At 37.8% G+C, this 20,365-nt stretch overlaps 1 protein-coding gene across 1 annotated transcript; it reads right to left on the reverse strand.

Moving 5' to 3' along the window:
* Window positions 1-1,208: 1,208 nt before the first annotated feature.
* Window positions 1,209-1,828, reverse strand: IFNE (interferon epsilon). Its single transcript, XM_032860850.1, is given in 2 exon segments — window positions 1,209-1,513; window positions 1,516-1,828. Coding segments are annotated over 2 exon segments (618 nt in total).
* Window positions 1,829-20,365: the final 18,537 nt, after the last annotated feature.

The following is a 20,365-nucleotide window of genomic DNA, read 5'->3' on the forward strand; positions in this document are numbered from 1 at the left end:
ATAACTGGCTCTTGTTGGATATACTTTAATTTATTATTTTAATTTGTAATGTTCATGTGACTAAAAATTGAAATATAAAAATAAGCTGTAAGAGCACCTCTGCCCTGTCCTCTTCCCTTAGTCTCTCATCCCCAAAATACAGGTTATCATTGTAATTTATTTCTTATATATTCCTTATTTGTTCATGTACAAGTTAGGCCAAACGTAAAATTTGTTTTACATTTTAATTTTAAATACAACATTTTAGATACACTGTTCTGCCTCTTGCCTTTTCTTTTTTTTTAACTTTTTTTCAGTATAGCAAGAGCATCCTCATTCTTTTCTCCAGCTAAGTAGTGTTCCTTTGTGTGAACATAATTTAACTGTCTCTAATTAAAAGAGTCTGTGTAATTTCCTGTTTTGGGATATTATAAATAATGATGTAATGAATAATATTGCACATAAGTCATTATACATATGTGCAAGGCTTTTTATAAGATAAATTTCAAACCCAGAATTTATGGATCAAAAAACTGTAATTTTAATAGGTATCACCAAATTGCCTTTATTGTGATCTTACCAATTTCCAGTGCTCTGGCAAATTATAAGAGCATCCCTCCCCCAAATCTCCATAGAGTGTGGGCTTTCACCCATCTGTTATAAATGGCATGTTACTCACTTTTAATCTGTATTTCTTAATATTATGAGTGAGGCTGAATCTCTTCTCGTGCATTTGTTTTCCCTCTGCAGTCTGCTTGTTCACGTCCTTTGGCCCTATTTCTACTGTTACCTGTAACAAATATTTGGTGTGTATTGATATTTTCAAATCTTGCAGTGCAGATTATCCCTAGTTATTTCTCATTGTGTCTACCAAGTTCTGGCAAAGAAATCATTGGAATGGATGTTCTATGTCAAGAAAAGTATTATTACACTGGGGACACATTTCATTTTATTTACCTGGTCAACTTGCATGAAAATATACCCATTTGAAGAACCAGTTATGAAATATTAATGAATCTACTATAACTCATAAAACTTAAGACAAATCAAAGATACAAAGTGACATTACAAGTTACAGACTATTGTAGTCAGTATGCATGATCTTAAAGGACAGATTAAAAAAAATATATATATGCATATATATATATCTCCACATAAAACCAAAACAATGCTACCAGTTTATGACAAAATGAAATAATAGAGTCTGGAAAGCCCTCCCACCCCTCTGTCTACCCTATGCTTTTAAAGCCTGGAGATGGCTCTTGCTCCACTTGGAAGGAATCTGTTTCTTGTTTGCTTAGCTTTCTTACCAGCTGGAATGCAAAGAACAGACACCGGTTGATTTCTACTCGAACAATGGTCCAGGCGCAGCTGCTGTACTCCTGGTTTTCCAGGTAATTGTGGATCCTCCGGAAGTACTTTTTAACCTGCAACCTAGGGGTCCCACCACTCAAGACACCACTGTTCTGCTCTGCTCCCAGGCCTCTGAGGGCCCCTAGGTATTCCAGCTGTTGATGAAGTTCACTGAGGAAAATTCTCCACATGGCTCCTCCCAACCATCCAGAGAAATACCTGCCCTGAAGAGGTTGAAGGTCTGCAGAAGCATCTCATGCAGAATGGCCAGGGCCTGTCCACTCTGGGACCGGCGACGATTCACAGACTGCTGGGGAAGGAAGTTTGTCCTGTGTGGCAGACACGGCTGAACTGACGATTTTGGGAATTTATTCAACAGTTTTAAACTCTCTCTGTTTACTCTTTGTTGGAAGACAGCCAGTTTCAGTTCGAGGGAGAAGAGAGTAGAGGAGGCCAAGAGCACCAACACAACTGCAAAGAAATGCTTGTTAATCATGGTGAAGGTCGAATGCGCCACTTATCTCTGTACAGACTTAGTACAGCTCCAGCTCTAGTGAATGTTTGCTTTTCATGCATCTCAGATTGTTCTGGGAAGTGTCCTCCTTTGTGGGTTCTGTTGTCTAAGTCTGTCCTAACTCCAAGATTAGACTTTAGGTTTTCTGGTTACCTTTTCATAGTGTTTATGGAACACTTCCTCCCCTTTCCCCATTGTGTTGGCTGTTTGACGAAGTAACCAAAAGAACTTGTTTCATTGTATGTGTTCCTTGAGATAATTACAGACTAGTCACCCAATATGATTTTCTATTACCCTCATTATTCCATACAAAGTTTCACTCAACACAATATGTCCTCTCAATATTTAGTCAAGCTTATTAAAGTTCTTTTATTGAGAGTATTTTTTAAAGGAGTACTCTTTTAATATTTATATTAAATACGTATCAGAGGTTTAGCAGCACCTATAGGGCACTCGGGGGATAATTAAAATCTATACAGACTATTAAATTTAAAACCTCAAGTAGAACTGTAAATTTGCACAAATGTTTGAGCAAATTAACTTTAAAATACATATGAGCAATCTTAAATTGTTTTACATCTTATTGAGGCAGTTGAATATCTAAGTTCCTGGCCTATAAAAGATAATATGAAAGAGAAAAAAAATAGAAAAAGAAGGTCATTATAAAATTATTGCATCTGCAGAACACTAGAAATGGCGTATAGGTCCAACAATAAGGAAATGGTTAAATAAATGTTGGTAAATCCATTTAATTAAATGCTGTGTAGGGGCAGCTGGGTGGCTCAGTCAGGTAAGAGGCTGCCTTCAGCTCTCAGGTCATGATCCCAGAGTCCTGGGATCAAGCCCCACATTGGGCTCTCTGCTCAGTGGGGAGTCTACTCCTCCCTCTGCTTCCCCCGACTTGTGCTCATGCTTGCCATCTCTCTCTCAAATAAATAAATAAAATCTTAAAAAAAAATTCTATGTAACCATTTTTAAAAAGATATTTAATTTTTTTTTAATTTTTAAATTTATTTATTTTTTTTAAATAAACATATAACGTATTTTTATCCCCAGGGGTACAGGTCTGTGAATCGCCAGGTTTACACATTTCACAGGACTCATCATAGCACATACCCTCCCCAATGTCCATATCCCCACCCACGTCTCGCATCCCCCCTCCCCCCAGCAACCCTCAGTCTGTTTTTTGAGATTGAGTCTTTTATGGTTTGTCTCCCTCCCAATCCCATCTTCTTTCATTTTTTTCTTTTCCTACCCCCCAACCGCCCCACATTGCATCTCCACTTCCTCATATCAGGGAGATCATATGATAGTTGTCTTTCTCCGATTGGCTTATTTCGCTAAGCTTAATACCCTCTAGTTCCATCCCCGTCGATATTTTAAATTTTGGGAGAGAAAGAGAAGATAAGAGAGAGAGCATGCATGTGCACAGTGGGGAGAGGAGAGAGAAGCCCAAGCAGATTCTGTCCTGAACACAGAACCCTACTCGGGGCTCAGTCTCACAACCCTGAAATCGGACCTGAGCTGAAACCAACAATCCAACGCTTAACCAACTGGATCACCCAGGTGCCCCGCTATGTAACCATTATAAATGATAAAATTATATGGGAAGAGATTGGGGGCAGTTGGCTGGTATGTATTCTTTAGGGTACCTGTAACTACAGTAAACTTTTACATCAATATCTTTAAATCAGTAATGCCTCTCGAATTACAAATATCCAGCTCCACATTCTAAATCCTCCTGAATATGCCTCCAGTCTGCATTCCCAATCTTATCTCCCACTATTGCTCCAAATGTCCTGTGAGGGAAAATGAATGCCAGATAAGGTTAATGACTCACTACTGCCTTAATATAGCTAGCAGTGTGTGTGTGTGTGTGTGTGTGTGTGTGTGTGTGTGTTTGTTTATTGGATGCTTTCTCTCTCAGAAACATCACCCATGCCTCCTTCATCACCTGTACCTGTCTGTGCAAGGACCAAGGATTACTTCTTCTTTACGGCCTAGATTTTATTTTAAAGAAACTATAATCTCTCTTCTGGATCCTCACAGTACCGTGTATCTTTTTAAAAATGCCTTTCTTGTCCTGTCTCATATATGGCTATTTTTTGGGTCACATTTACACTTAATGTGATTATACACATAAATAAATATAATTAATGTACTACAGCAGGATTACCTCTACCATGTTACTATTTATTTTTAAATTGTTCATGTTTCCCCTTTTTGGGATTGATTACAAAAAATGATTCCATTTTATCTCCACTACTGGTTTATCAGCTATACCACTTTTTTTTCCCCAAAGATTTTATTTATTTATTAGAGAGAGAAAGAGCACAAGCAGTGGGGAAGGACAGAGGGAGAGTGAGAAGCAGGCTCCCACAGAGTTGGGAGTCCAATGTGGGACTCGATCCCAAGACCCTGGGATCATGACCTGAGCTGAAGACACACGCCAACTGACTGAGCCACCCAGGTGCCCCTACCTATGCAATTTTAGTCTTATGGTAGTTTCTCTAGGGCTTAAAATATATATATCCTTATTTAGCATATTACAATTTACTTTCAAATAATATTACACATGGCTTAAAGTTCAGTATGGAGGGTATTACAACAATATATTTCTTTTTCCTTCCTCTCATCCTTTGTTGTCATACATTTTCATATGTTTTAAATCCCACAAATATTTATACTATATTTATTTTAAATAGTCAGTTACATTTCGAAGAGATTTTTAAGATGATAAAGTATTTCATTTATATTGACTCATTATCATGTATTTAACCACGTAGTTACCCTTTCTGGTCTTGTTCAATCCTTTTGGTAGATCTAAATTTCTATTTGGTATCATTATTCTTGAATAACTTCTTCTTCTTGACTAACTTCCTTTAATTATTCTTCTATCACAGGTCTCCTGGCAATGAATTCTCTTGGCTTTCTGTTTGTCTGAAAAATTATTTTGTCCTCAGTTTGGGATTATATTGTTGCTGAGTACAGTATTCTAGGTGGAGATAGTTTTTCTTTCGGTACTGTAAAGATACTGTTCCACTGTCTTTTGGCTTTCATGATTTCCAAAGAGAAGACTGCTGTCATCTTAATTTTATTTTTCTGGGCATCATCAGTCCTCTTTTTCCCTGGATGATTTTAAGGTATTCTTTCTGTCATTATATTTCAGTTATTTGATGATAATGTGCCTTGGTGTGATTTTCTTCTTGTACCTTCTATTAGGAGTTTCTTATGCTTCTTGAATCTGTGGTTTCATCATTTTAATTAAATTCGGAAAAGTTTCGGACCTTGTTTTTTCAACGTTTTTTTATCTCCTTCTGGGACTCTAACTACAGAAATACCAAACCCATTTAGTATGATCATACAGGCAATTGATGTTCAGTTAGTCTTTATCTCTTTTATTTTTTATAGTTTCTATGGTGATGTCTTCGAGCTCACTGATACTGTTTTCTGTAGTATCTTACCTGAATGTTAATCCATCTAATATATTTATCACTTTAGGTAGTATGTTTCTCATCTCTAGAAGTCCACTTTGCTCCTTTCTGATCTCTTTCATTTTCTTCCTCATCACGTTCATCTTTTCTCCTATCTTGTTGAGCTTATGAGATATGTTTATAAGAGGTATTCTAGCCTCCTTGTCTGCTACTTCGGTTATTTGCGTCATTTCTAGTCCTTGTTTCTTGATTATATTTTCTACTGTTTTTGGGTCCTATTGTCCTGCTTCTTTGTATGTCTGATAGCTTTTGATCGGGAGTCAGAACATTGTAATTTTGACATTACTGGATCTGTGAAGTGCTTCGTATGTGGTTGGGCTTTGTTTTAGGACATCGTTGAGTTACTCTCTTCGATTCCTTTGGGGCTTGCTTTTACACCTTGCTAGCATGGATGGAGCAGACTTCATAGTCTAGGGCAATGTCATCTCACTACCAAGGGACTATCCTTATATGGACTCTACTTGCTGGTCCCTATTCTATGAAATCTTTGCACTTTGGGTGGTGGAAACATGAACTAGTCCCAGCCCCGTGTCCACCCTGGGGATAGGCCCATTCCTTCCTGAGAATTCTTTCCCTGGTCTCCAAACTCTAAGTGACATGGGCACTAGGTATTCTTTAAAAAAAGTTATGTATGTGCATGTGTGTGTGTACATGGAATTAAGTGTGTGCCTGTACACATGTCTGTGCATGTGAAGGGTCATGAATTACATTCAGAGCCCATGAGACAGTAAAACTTGGTGCATGGGTCCCTTTTGTTTGTGGATGGTATTAAGACAATCCACTGCAAACTTACACTACTTTAGAGAAAAACAATGGGGAAATATCATGACAGTGGAAAAAAAAAAGTGCTAAGTCTTAAGCATCACTGATTAAGACAAAGTCTTTGAGCGTGCCTGAGTGGCTCAGTGGTTAAGCATGTGCCTTCAGCTCAGGTCATGATCTCAGAGTCCTGGGTTCGAGTTCCATATTGGGCTCCCTGCTCAGTGGGGAGTTTGCTTTTCCCTCTGCCTGCTGTTGCCCCTGCGTGTTCTCCCTCTCTCTCTGACAAATAAATAAATAAAATCTTAAAAAAAAGACAATCTTTGAAGAAAATGGAATAAACTAACAGTGGCAATCTATCTGACTAGGATGGACTTGTAAGTGACTTTTAAAATTATACGCAAGCAATGAATCATGGAACACACTACAAAAACTAATGATGTAGTACTAACATAATAATAATAAAAAAAAATAACTGCACAAGCTTACATTTTTATTCACCTTTTCCCCCCACAAATTTAACATTGTCAATCTAAAAAGTATAATGCTGTAATTAAAATTCTGATCACTTCTGTATGTTAAAAACATACCAAGAGTTCATTAGTAAGGAAGACACTTTAAATTTGGCCAAAGAATGGCAGCATAACATCAATTACTTAGAGCCTGGGATCAATTTTGCACTGTTGGCAAGGGAAATCAAAACGTTCAAGGCACCTAGTGGTCTAATGACATGTGGTGAGCAACGCATTATTATTTTGACAAAATGACTTGTTCCGATAATGCATAAGATTACTAATCACTCTAACTCATATTAAGATACTTGATGGTTAGTATTGTTAAGTATTATCTTCCTTTTCCTGCCTTGACTGCTTTAGTGGATATTTGTTACTTTCTGGCTATTCACTGTCATCACCTCTCCCTTTTCGAGGGTTACTGGTATGCATAGCCTGACTTCTCTGCCTCCTCTTAGATCCTGTGCTTCTGGCCTGACTCCCCATCTGACACATCTAGCCCTTTCCAGGCTACTCAGTGCTTCACTTTCCCTAGCCTCAGTGATTACTTCAGGCAGGGTCCTTTGTCCCAGCGGCCTCAACACACCTCTACTCACATTTTCTGAGCACACACTTGCAAATACTTAACCGTATTAATTGATCTGTCCTAGAATGCTGTAGTTAGAAGTGATCTTAAATCACATATAATCTCTGCTTCCTGTTTCCTTCCTGAAAAATTCAGTTCTAAAGCCAACAAAGAGAAAAAAAGGAAGCACTCTGCTAAAAGGGGCAGGATGTATGGTAGTCTGGAATGGGATGCCAGGGTTCAAAGAGGATGAGGCAAATGTCCATATGGAGAGCGAACCTGGCATGTGGTGTTGGAGCCTGAGAAGAGTGAGCAGAGTATTTGTGGGGGTATAGTTTCTGTGAAGAGTCACAGCCAAAGTGGGGTGAGGAAGGCAAAGTTCTTGTGGACAAAGTTTCAAAGTACTGCCCTAGAAATTACTCAAATATTTAAAAATAAATATTTATTTATTTTTAGATATTTTATTATTTATATTTATTTGTATTCTTTATATAATATCATAAATATATTATAATTATAATATATTTATATTTTAATTTATTAATTATAATTATTTTATAATTTATAATTATTTTATGATTTTATGATTAATCATAATTTAATTAAATTTATATTATCATAATATACTATAAAATTATAATATATTTATTTACATTACTTATTTTAAATTTATTTTATTATTTATTTATTTATTTATGCCCTATATATTTAGGGTATACAACATGATGTTTTGATATACATGTACCCTGTGAAATGATTATTATAGTCAAGCTAAGTAATATATCTTACCTTACATAGCCACCTAAATACTAGTTTTAATGAGTTAAATAGTGGAAAAGTCTGGCAGTCACATCAAAATGCCTAGATGCCATCCTTATTCAAAGGATCAAAGTGAACCTCATCAACCTCATCAAATCATGCACCACCTTGTAAGATGCAACTCAAAATAACACAACATGCCTTCTGGGCTATTTCCATCAATGTAAAGAACTTGAATTTAACCATGAGGAAACAGCACTTAAACCAAAATTAAGGAACATTCTACAGAATAATTGCCCTGTAAGTTTCAGGTTGTGAAAGTCAAAGAAAGACAGGAACTGTTCCAGATTAAAGGAGACCAAAGGGACTTCTGGTTTCCAGTTCTGTATACAAGGAGGTTAGAAGTCATTACTCAAGCTTATTAAGTAAAAAGCTGAACAGACTGAAAAATCAATCACTCTTTTTGGATCCACAAGATAGAGGAAGACACAGGGCAAACCAATGCCCCCTAAATTGGAGAGACAGGCAGGGAATCCAGGGACTAACCGTTTTACAAAGCAGAGACTTGTAAATGGAAACCACCGCAGGAACCCGTGTTGGGGTAGGAAACCTGAACTGTAATTGGTGGGTTGCTGGAGGCTCCGTGAGACTAAAGAATATGTCACCTGAACACACAGTATAATTTTTAACAGTTTCCATTTACTATCAAGGATATTATTGGTTTGACTGGACAAATCTAAACATGAAGGTTGAGTATTACATGGTTCAAACCGTAATGATGTTAATTTCCCTTTTTATTAATTTTTTTTTTTAGAGAGAGAGTGCGAATGTGGGGGAGGGGAAGACAGAGAGGGAGAGAATCTTAAGCAGACTCCTCACTCAGCACGGAGCCTGACGGGGCTCAATGTCACAACCCAGGATCATGACCCACGCCAAAATCAAGAGTCGGACACCTAACAAGAATTAGACGCTTAGCCAACTGAGCCACCCAGGTACCCCAGGATGTTAATTTCTTGGTTTTGATGATTACATTGTGGTTATGCAGGAGAAATGTTCCTCTTTATAGGAAATACACATTAAAGTGTGTGAGAATATTGGGGCATAAGACCAGCAGCTTACCCTGAACTGGTTTTAAAACCAAGCTTCTCCTATATTGGCAATTTTTTGACTATTTCAAAAAGGAAAAAATAGTGTGTGTGTGTTTGTGTATGTATTTTTTAATGAAATAATTCATTTTTGAGATGTGATAGCTGAGGCCTCCTAGAGCAGAGGAACCTTCTTTCTCCATACTAACATCACCTATACTCTTCTTCTATTCCCTCTTCAGAGTTTAATTTAGGCAAAGAATGGCAAAAATACACAGAAAGAAAAGGCCACCACTCCAGGTTATGAGTATAGGGTGATGCTCAAACCCATCAGTGTGACAGACTACAGACTGCAGACTAAAGTGTGACGACTACAGTTAAATCTCAACTTTGCCATTTGTTTGCTGTGTGGTCTTGGGCAAGCTATTAACATCTTTCTATCTCAGTTATATCAATGCAAAGACAAGGGTAATAACAATATCTCATGTAGCTGTTGTGACCTCTAATTGAAATAATGTGCTTATCAGTGTTTGGCACATGGTCCGTGCTCAATAAATGATATTATTATGTTATTTGTATGAGGCACAATAGTATTAATAGATTGCAATACCTTTTTCCACTGACCCCTGGATAAGTACGGTCAGCACAGCTCTCCAAGCACAGTCCCATGTTAATCAATCACAGATGGAAATAAGATGAAGCCTATCTTCCATCAATATTTTTTTCAGTAAATGTTAATTAATCCAAAGAAAGAAGGATCAAGTGGGTGCATGTTCTAAAAGCACTTATACAACATGTACTGGCCCTCATGACATTAATTCATTCAACACATTTTTATTGATTGCCTATTATCTTCCCATCACTGTTTAGCCCTATTCTCTGAGCCAGTGATAAAGATGCCTAGAATGGAGGTTAGTTGGATTAGGTAGGGTGAGAAGGGAAAAACAATAATGTATAAACAAAGTATATAGCATAACGTAACATAAAAGTGGATTAGAATAAGATCAGTTGGGAATATCTTTTCTTTCCATTTATAGACCACCTGGCTGCAGAACTTCCATATACAGAGTGAAAAAAGCAAGTAGCCTAAGATCAACCCCTGAGGAACACCAGAATTTAAGGAATGAGAAGAGGCTACAACAAAGGGAAACAGAGTGTCTAGATCAGTAGAAGGGAAACCAGTTTTCAAGAAAGAAGGATAGTCTAACAGTGTCCAATGCTACTGAGTGGATAAGCGAAGCAACTACTTGAAAACATACATAGGAACTAATGACATGGAAGTCATTAGTGATTTTTGTAAATAATAGAATTTTCAACAGAGTGGTCTGAGTGGGAGACAGATTTCAATGCTTTTAAGATGAAATGGAAAAAACAATGTAGGTGATGCCAACAAAAATTTGATCACTCCATGGAGGAGAGAAATAAATTGAAAGCAAGAATGGGATATTCAATCTTGGAAGGGCTTGTTATTTTTTTTTTTAAATTTTGGTTTGTTTTTAAAGTAAGGAAGACAACCTGTTGACTGGAAGAAGCCAGTAGAGAGAGAAGAAAGAGATGGAACTCATGGCAGGCTTGGTCTTTAGCAGGAAGAATGGACAAAAAAGTAGACAACAAAATAATACACAGTTATATTTCATATTTAATGTATAGTGTGTATAAGTTAACTGATATACATGGTTAGGTCGCTTGGTGACCCTAGTTAATAATAACATCAATTTACCTTGCTTTTAATAGAAGCAGAGAAGGTCCACAGTTCATCCAGGATTGGGACTTTGTCGGGGGTGTTCTGAATGATAATGAAACAAGGGAATCTAAGATATTAGTAAGAGAGCAGTGGAAGTATTGAACCCTGGAATTGATAACAGATGAGTCTGGATTATACCAAAATGATCAAGTTCAAGGGCAATATAGTCCACCTAAATCCCACTAATCATATTTTACAATTGACTTCTTATTCTAGTCTTAATATTAATACTTGGTTAGGTAACAATGCAATTTATGTATCCACTCACATGACAATATCCAAGTAATAGCCACCACTTACTTAATATATACTACATATGCTACATACATATTTTCTCAAAAAGCTTTGGATTTGGTATTTATTACCTCCTTCTTTTCTTTACCCTCCAACCCTCAGCAGGATTCTTTGGTCAAATACTGTATAGCAACCTCTGTTGCTTAGCACATCAAACACATCAAAGTTATAAGAAGTGGTCCAGATAACAAGAGAAAGATTTCTGCTATATATGATCCACTCTGACAAAATTTAAAAACCTAAGCTTTTCTGAGATCAGCAGTAAAATGTACTCCGAAGCTCTTCAAAGATGCAGGCAAGTATGGTCATCCTAACATTTCATCATGCAGCCAGGGGTGAACAAGGTAATTGGGCAGGGAAGGGAAAAGAGGTTAAGACTGAGGGAAAATGAAGGGCAGGAGAAGAGAGAGATGGAGCCCTGGACAACCATGAAAGATGGTCTCTCCAAACTGGATAGTATCTCAGTGGGAAAAGTTAAGAAATTTCTTGTATGTCCTCTGAACTCCACATGTGTTTGCTGTTGGTTAGTGGTAGGATTATTTTCTTTCCGATAGCAGACATTCCCATAATTATCTAAAATTATTTATTTAGCGAACACTTGTAAGTCTTACTATGCGCAAGGCATTACTTTCGGCAAACTACAGATATTAGTTCATTTCATCCACATGATTACTTTATGATTTAAGTCTTATTACAATCTCCATTGCACAAAGAAGGAAATCAAGACACAGACATATTAAATCCAAATGTGCAGTAATATTAATTCTAATATTTATATTGTGCTTGAGAGATAGGTCTTATCTCCACTTTAAAAATGAAAAGAAAGAAACCACCTGTGATTTAAGAAGTTAAATAACATTTCTAACCATAGGAACTTACACTTCTGATCATGAGGGAGTATTAGGGTCAAGAATTACCCTCCTGCAGTAAACAGAAAACTAGGCAAAATATAGGCAACAACTATTTGTAGTCACTGAATTATCGGCAGTTTAAGACTGTGATTCCTGGGAGATGGGAAGCAAATGAAGTTTTCTGATTGGAGGCAATTTCTAGATTAGGCTGCAGGGAGGAGGAGGCTCCCGAGACAGTCTCTCTGAGTTGAAGAAACAGAAATCAGAGTTTGGGAAGGCCAAACAGCCAGGACTTGCAGAGCAGAGTACCCAAAAGGAGGGAGCTAGCTATCCAGAGGAAGAGTTCCAGAAATTTTCGTAGGGATACTCTTGAGTCTTTCGTGAATCCTAGTCTGTGCACAAATCAGGTGAAGCCCTACAAGGCCCAACAAGTATAACATCCAGAGGAAGAAAATAATTATGATGGAGCTTGAAGCTAAAGAGCACAATCAGGGTCAGAAATCATTCAAGTTCCCACTGGCCACCTAGAAGAGACCTTCTTAAACACATAGGGCATTCAATAAAGAACCCCAAAAGAGCCACTCTTAAATATGAAGCTAAATTAATCCTAAAACTAATCTAGACCTGTCTTTTGAAAGATCTTAAAAACAAGACTGGGGAAAAAACCCAACTAATCTACAACCAATGACTGCCTGCCACTACAGAACCCACAATTCTTTAAAGAAATACAACAAAATCCTGCACACTAAAATATAAAATCACAATGTCTAGCATTCAGTATACAACTACTATACCTATGAGTTATAGGAAAATGTGACCCATATTCAGGAAAAAAATGGGTCAACAGAAATGGACTGAGAGATGATGGAATCAGCAGACAAAGATATTAAAGCAGCTATTATAAATAAGATCCACAGAGAAAAATAACATAAATACAATGAGAAGGGAAACGGAAAACAAAAACCTGAACAAAAGAGACATTCAAGATTTCAAAAATACAATATTTGAAAATGTCACTAGATGGGATTAACAACTAAACAACAAAGACCCAACAGAGATGGTTAGGTCAAGTAGAATTAAAATCCAGCTCCACGTGACTCTAATGTATTCTCATTTTCCCTGGGTGCTTCTCATTTTACAGTGTCTTAAGAAAACCACAGCTAACAATTAAGGTAGAAATATCATCCAAGGAGAGGGACTGTGAGTAGAAGGGCAAATGTAAACATGCCACAAGGAAGAGAACAATTTTAGAATCAAGATAGACACAGCTCAAATACTAGCTCTGTAATTTAGCTAGGTGAACTTGCACATATCTCTAAAATTTTGAGCTCATTGCCCCATTTGTAAAATTGGGATAGAGAGACAGCTTGATATATAACAATACATAGCAACAACAAAGATAACATGTGAGAAGTTATTTATCATATGCTTGGCACATAGGGCATATAACTGTTTTGTCAACAGCTGGTGGGTGAGAACGCTGAAATTCTTACTTAGGTTCAAGAAAGTAAATATGAGTGATTGGAAGGCCTGAACCAGGCTCAGGAAAAGCTGTGGTGTGTGTGTATGTGTGTGTGTGTGTGTGTGTGTGTGTGTGTGTGTGTGTGTTTAAGGGGGTAGTCCTGGGTCCTTTTGCACCAAACTTTTGCCACATTTAAATCTAATGGGCCAGATAATGTGAGTGAATATATTTCTTCCAGAATACTATACAATGTCTTAATGGATACTACTCTTTTGACCTAAAAAAGCTAACAAGGATTCTAGATGGAAGTCATTATAGAAAAAGATCTGCCAAGATAAACATTTTAGGAAATGTGTCGGTGAACTTCACATTGTTATAATGCATGCTGTCTTGTTTCCTTGGAACAAAATGATGTATTTGAAAGAGTCCATGTTGTGCACTGAGGTGGTACTGGCTCTGAAGTAGCACATGAGCTACCCAGTTCTTGGAGAGCCAGTTAACGGCAGTAAGCTACCATTTTTCTAAAATAGGTATGTAATAATAACCTCGCAGAGTAGTTATAAGGATTAAATAAAGTAACAAATATAAATTGCCTTGTCATAGGAAAATTTATTTCCTATCCTTCTGGAGTCCTTTCCCCCCCTCCAATTCATATTTATTTTCTTTGATATCATGAAGTCTTCATGATATGGGAACTGAACTAGGATTCCATACCACTGCTCCCTGATGTCAACTCTCTTAGTTTAAATTTGTCACTGCTTCCTTTCCTGAAGAAACATGTGAGGAACCAAAAAAGACAAACCCCAGAGAAGCCACTGTAACCTCATGGGGCTCTTCACTTTGGGGATTCTGAGTTTTGAGACGAACTCAACAGGCTTCACTCCTTGGTGGAGCAAAGAGAAAAATAAATCAGAGGACTATAAAATATTAAAGAGCTGTAAACTTTGCCTTTTGACTTCTTAATCTAGCAGACATTTTTCAGGGCTCTAAGCAATTATCAAGTGACAGAGTTGTTTAAAATCAATACTGCTACCTTGTGTAACCACCAGAAAGCAGATATGAAGACTGGTGCCTGAGATGGTCTAGAGATTAATGAGTTTGCTAAGTAACTTAGTCTGACTACCTGGTCACACATTTCTCTTGACACAGTCAACAACCAGGACTGGAATGATCACTAGTGCGAAGGCTATGGCCTAAAGTGATTCCAGGAAATTCTCATATTTTTATCAAAAGACCTGTGAGATGGGAGAATAGCAAATGATCTATGGGCTGCCATGCCAGGAATCCAAGTTCACCTCAATTCCAGATAAAGATACTCTTGGACCTAGGATAAGAATTACTGTCTCAAATAAACAAGATGTCCTTCTAAATAAATAAACTAAAAATGAAGTCAAGATATCATTGCTTTAAAAAAATCTTATTAAAGGTACAGCAGATTTGTAAAGTTCTTTATAAAGAATAAACACCTTTGCCTGGAACTCAAAGGCAGAGGAGTATTTAACAGATTTACTTAAATTCAATTTCAATTTTGGGGGGCATAATCACACTTACTAACATTCATTGAGTCAATGTATCTTCATGATCGACTTCCTGAGGGTGCCTTAGTTTGACCCCAGCTATTGGTGTCAAACTTTACTCTGGCTAACCTCGGAAGCCAGGAAACCCAATCTGTGTGTTATGTTCCTTGGATCATGTGTGAATGCAAGATGAGGAAGGTCATCCTAAAGATACAAAACCAGGAGACAGCTGCCCACAGTGTCCCCTCTTGAAACTCAAGAGAAGATGGGTTGGAAATAGTGACACACACCCAAAAACAGGTAGCAATTGGGGCATGGGTGGAGTAAGCTGGAACTATGACAGTGTCTCTGATAAGCATCCTGTGTGGTGACAGTTCTCTTTTTTGGGGCAAGAAAAAAGGTTTTTTAAAAAAAGTCTCTAGACACAGAAACAAATGTCCTCTTTGTCACTATGGCTTGGCAGCAGATACAGTCAGTTCATATAATGAAACCATTCTTTAGCCTTGGGAATATAAACTGAGCCTCTTCCTATTCATCTCACCCTTCCTGAAGGTCAGAACAAGATTAAGATCACCCTGAAATGAATGAACTGCCTCACTGGTGGTATCCTGGCACTTTCAAGATGGTTTAGTTACATCAGTTTCTGAAGCTCTCAGAATTGTGTTTCTTTTTGAACCATAAGCAGGCATGATCTTCATGTATCAAGAAGAAAAGAGTATTTTTAAAGACAACACTTTATATCATTGAAAGAGGAAAATGAGCACTATGAAATGTTGCTGGTCAACTGTTAATCAGGATTGAGTGCTGAATACAAAGTACGGTAGTACTACAAGACTTTGAGGTTATTTGCTGGAATTTCAGAGACCAAGGAGATCATTTTATGTTCATCACATGGACTTTAAAAAGATAGATAATTTTGAATAGTAGTTCATGGCCACATCCTTTGTACTTTCACATTACCATCCCAGCCAGTTTAAGGACCGTGATTTCTTTTTAAAGAGAAGTATGAGCCTGAACACTATAGTGCTTAATTTTAGATTTTAGCAAAATTTAACTTTTCCATCTCTAATTCATGTCTATTCAGCCATAATTAGAAGATAACACACAGATGTGAAGAGAAAAAGTGCATATATGTATGTATGATAGGGAAGGAGGATGGCAGGAAGCCGAGGGCATTAAAAGATGAGCAATAGAAACAAAGCATTTTGTAATTTATTGAGCTATAACTAGAGACACAACCACTTTTTTAAAAAAATATTTATTTATTTTTAGGGAGAGAAAGAGAGCGCATGAGTGGGAGAGACAGAGGGAGAAGGAGAGAGAGAATCTCAAGTAGTTTCTGAGCTGAGCCTGATAGGGGCTCAATCTCACAACCCTGAGATCATAACCTGAGCTGAAACCAAGACACAAAGGCTTAATCAGCTGCACTACCCAAGCATCCTAAAACCACTTTTTTTTTTAAATAAGAAAAGCTTTATTAAATTTTCTGACTCTAAAAATTTTACATCAGACTTTACATTAGACTGACATGTTATTTTTTAATTTATTAAGAGATTAATAATTAAGACCACTGGTTCTGAGACTCAATGGAACAAAGGGTTTCCAAGTTGAAGCTAGATGATCTACTGCTAAAATCAAATTCTAGCAAGCATTTCCCAATTCAAAGACAAATAATGGAAGAACCTACCTTGCAAGCATTGTCCTCATGAACTGGTCTTAAACCATTAACATGGCAATGATTTACCTTAACTTCTCAAGATGGTATCTGATTTGCTTATGACATACAATTGAAGAAATTAATGACAATAGCAATAATTCATGGTGTTCTGCTAATAACACCATGACTGCCAGAGGTTTTTTCCCTTGAAAATGTTAGAAAACAATAGACTAAGACTATTGGTCTATGGGTAGATAAGCAAATTTAAGCTTGAATAAATAAAGAGAAATGAGTTCGGGTATGTTTATCAGCCCCAAATGAAACTGGAGACCCTACATGTGGATTGTGAAAAAGGCGGTCACTGAATATAAGACAAGGGGGGATACCTCTGTCAGTCTTTCCAAAGGATGAAGTTTCAGCAAGTGCTACACAGTTAATTTTGAGACTTTTCTGGAAGGCAGTACTGTCATTAGTTACTCTTTATGTTCCTCCAAAAGGAAACTTGATTTTTAAGTACTTGCTAATCTTTTAAAATCTAGATTATGAGGGTTTGAAATGACAATAAACTTTTTAGATTTAAAAAGGAAGATTGTCGGTCATTTTCACAAACATTTACTGAGTACATACCAAAGCTATCAGTGAAACCTAGATACTTCTCATGGGATTCCTAAAGATTGGTTGTGAATGTTATGTTATACCTTTTTCTAAATTATCACTTCTCTTGTCCTTTCCAAGGGAAAGAATATGTTGTTGGCTTTTAGATTCTCTCTTAATGTTTCTTGTAAGAAGAGCTGGGGAATAAACCTACATACCAAAACACATTAACAAGGAATTGCAAATATTAACTAAAGGCAAGAGGCCAGGGAAGAGTGCCCATTATAAATAGAAATAAAGCTGTGTTTATTTCTATCTCTATTTATTTCTATTTCTTTATTTCTATTTTCAAAAAAACTTGTCCACTAATGTTTGAGAAAATTAAAGAAGGCTAGGTTGCCTGGGTGGCTCAGTCGGTTAAGCATCTGACTCTTGATTTCAGCTCAGGTCATGATCTCAGAGTCGTGAGATCAAGCCCCACATTTGGATATGCGCTGGGTGTGGAGCTGGTTGAGATTCTCTCTCTACCTCTGACCACCCCCCATCCCCGCTCCCTCACTCTCTTAAAAAAAAAAAAACATTATAAAATTAAAGAAGGCCAAAATAAAGAGATGCTTTAATCTGTTTCTGCTACAACCATAGAAGGATGTTTTGAAGAGCACATGAAGAAAACTGTAAATTAGAAATGTGGGACATTTTGGGTTGCCTGGGTGGCTCAGTCAGTTAAGCGCCTGCCTTTGGCTCAGGTGATGATCCCAGGGTCCTGGGACTGAGTCCCACATCAGGTTCCTTGTGCAGCTGGGAGCCTGCTTCTCCCTCTGCCTGCTGCTCTTCCTGCTTGTGTTCACGATAGGGCTTTCTCTCTCTCTGACAAGTAAATAAAATCTGTAAAAAAAAAAAAAAAAAAAAGATTCTCTTTGGGCGCCTGGGTGGCTCAGTGGGTTAAAGCCTCTGCCTTCGGCTCAGGTCGTGATCCCAGGGTCCTGGGATCTAGCCCCATGTCAGGCTCTCTGCTCAGCAGGGAGCCTGCTTCCCTCTCTCTCTCTCTGCCTGCCTCTCTGCCTACTAGTGATCTCTGTCAAATAAATAAAATCTTTAAAAAAAAAAAAAGATTCTCTTAAAAAAAAAGAAATGTGGGCTATTTATGCTATGGTCTTGTCTTTTACTGAGACTCACTGTGTTACATTACATTTAAATCAAAGTTGAAAGATCTTGGAAATTTCACAAGATCTCAGACTTGATTCCTTTAATCTAGAAAGTGCTTCTTTTTTCTCAGGACTTATCTAACTCAGCAAATCACTGAACAGCGAATTCATTTGTGGGGTAAATGTCAAAAGAACCTGGCCTAAAGTAGAATGTGAAACGAAGAGACTGAGTCTCATGTGTTCTCCAAACAGAATCTACCCAAAATTCTTGGAAGCGGGGCACCTGGGTGGCTCAGTTGGTGAAGCGTCTGCTTTAGGCTCAGGTCATGATCTCAGGGTCCTGGGATCAAGTCCTACATCAGGCTCCCTGCTCAGCTTCTCCCCTCTCCCCTGCTTGTGTGCTCTCTCTCTCACTCTCAGATAAAAATAAAATCTTTAAAAAAAAATTCTTGGAAGCAATAAGATAAGGGATGGAAAAAGAGAGGGCAAACACCAACAATTGGGAATTTATGTGGGTTCTATCATGAAAAGATAAGAAAGAGAAGAGACACATAATCTCTAAGATTTAGGGGTGCCTGGGTGGCTCAGTCGGTTAAGTGTCTGCCTTCAGCTCAGGTCATGATCCCAGGGTCCTGGGATTGAGCCCAGAGCCTGGCTCCCTCCTTTTGTGGGGGGAGCCTGCTTCTCTTTATCCTTTTGCCTCTCCTGTGTTCTCTCCCTCTGTCAAATAAATAAATAAAATCTTAAAAAAAAAAGGAATTTCTAAGATTTAATCTTTTCTGGAACATTAGCATACTTAAATCTTACGTGTGTGTGAAAAAGTCCAATAAATAAATGGTTTGAAGAACAAAGCACGTCACAAAAAAGAGGAGAAACCAAAGGGAAAAACAAGAAGTGGGGTTTTTGTTTTTTGTTTTTTTCTTCCTAATGAAATTATTTTAGTGTTTGTGGAAGTTTGGATATATGAGAGTAGGAAAATAATTTTAAATTTGCTAAGTGTATGTGGATACTCAGTGATGACATGTGGTGAGCTTAGGTAAACACTTCTCACACTCTTTTCAAAGAGGGGCCCCTGATCACAATACCTATGACCTGGATAATCATGTTTTGTAGCAGGTCAAAGGTGACTGCGCCAGAGGTGGTTCATGACCCAGAGACTGCCTATGGTAGAACCCTAATACGTGGTCTGGCACAGGAGAGCTGGGACCATCAGCTTCTCAATGTTGGTAACTGGAACTGGGATACATGGAGAATTTAATGGTGAGAGGTGAAGCGGAGACAAGGACAGAGTCCGTAAAAGTGGGTGGTGGTACTTTTAAGAGCCCCTTCTAAGCCAAGGCTACGGGAAAGAGGAAAATGAGTAAAAATACAAAAGTGACCTGAAGGAGAAAATGGAGTTGCCTCTCACAGAGGAGTAGGGGAGCTGTGTAGGGAATAACAGGTGGAGAGAAGAACATTTCCTTAGAGCTGCTTTGGATCTTGACATCTAGTTCCAGCCGTGAATTTTTACACTGGATCCTTCTCCCAGCGGTCACCTGGGCAAGACTCTGACCTTGAAATCAACAGAGTTTAACCACAGCAGCAGCAGCTTCTATAACTAAGCGCTCCTGACGAGCTTCATCAGGGAACGAAGTCCTCACTTAGCAAAAGGGACTGCAGCATTTCGTGTGTGTGTGTGTGTGTGTGTGTGTGTGTGTGTGTGAGAGAGAGAGAGAGAACTCAGGCCAATAAAGGCCAATCCCTTTGAAGTACTTTGTACATCAAACATGTACACCCTGTTTGATGACATGTTTGATAATCATGACATATTCATCAGATGTGTGTGCATGGTTTTGTCCTGGGTACCATAAGGATATACAAAGAAGTAAGACAGAAACTACCCTCCCCCCACCCCACAACACTCTTAGGAGGATCTAACTAAACTTAAAACACCTCTTCCTTGGAATGATTTTCCTTCATCACTTCCTGTCTAAATCAGGTTGCCTTATTATATTTACACACATACAAAAGTACTTCCCTGTCATAATCAAACTTGCAGAAGCTGATCTCTTTTCTTAGACACAAGCCATGGGAAGGTATGA

Source organism: Lontra canadensis, unplaced genomic scaffold (assembly GCF_010015895.1).
Source record: "Lontra canadensis isolate GAN:19392208 unplaced genomic scaffold, GSC_riverotter_1.0 scaffold19, whole genome shotgun sequence".
Classification (NCBI taxonomy): Eukaryota; Metazoa; Chordata; class Mammalia; order Carnivora; family Mustelidae; genus Lontra; species Lontra canadensis.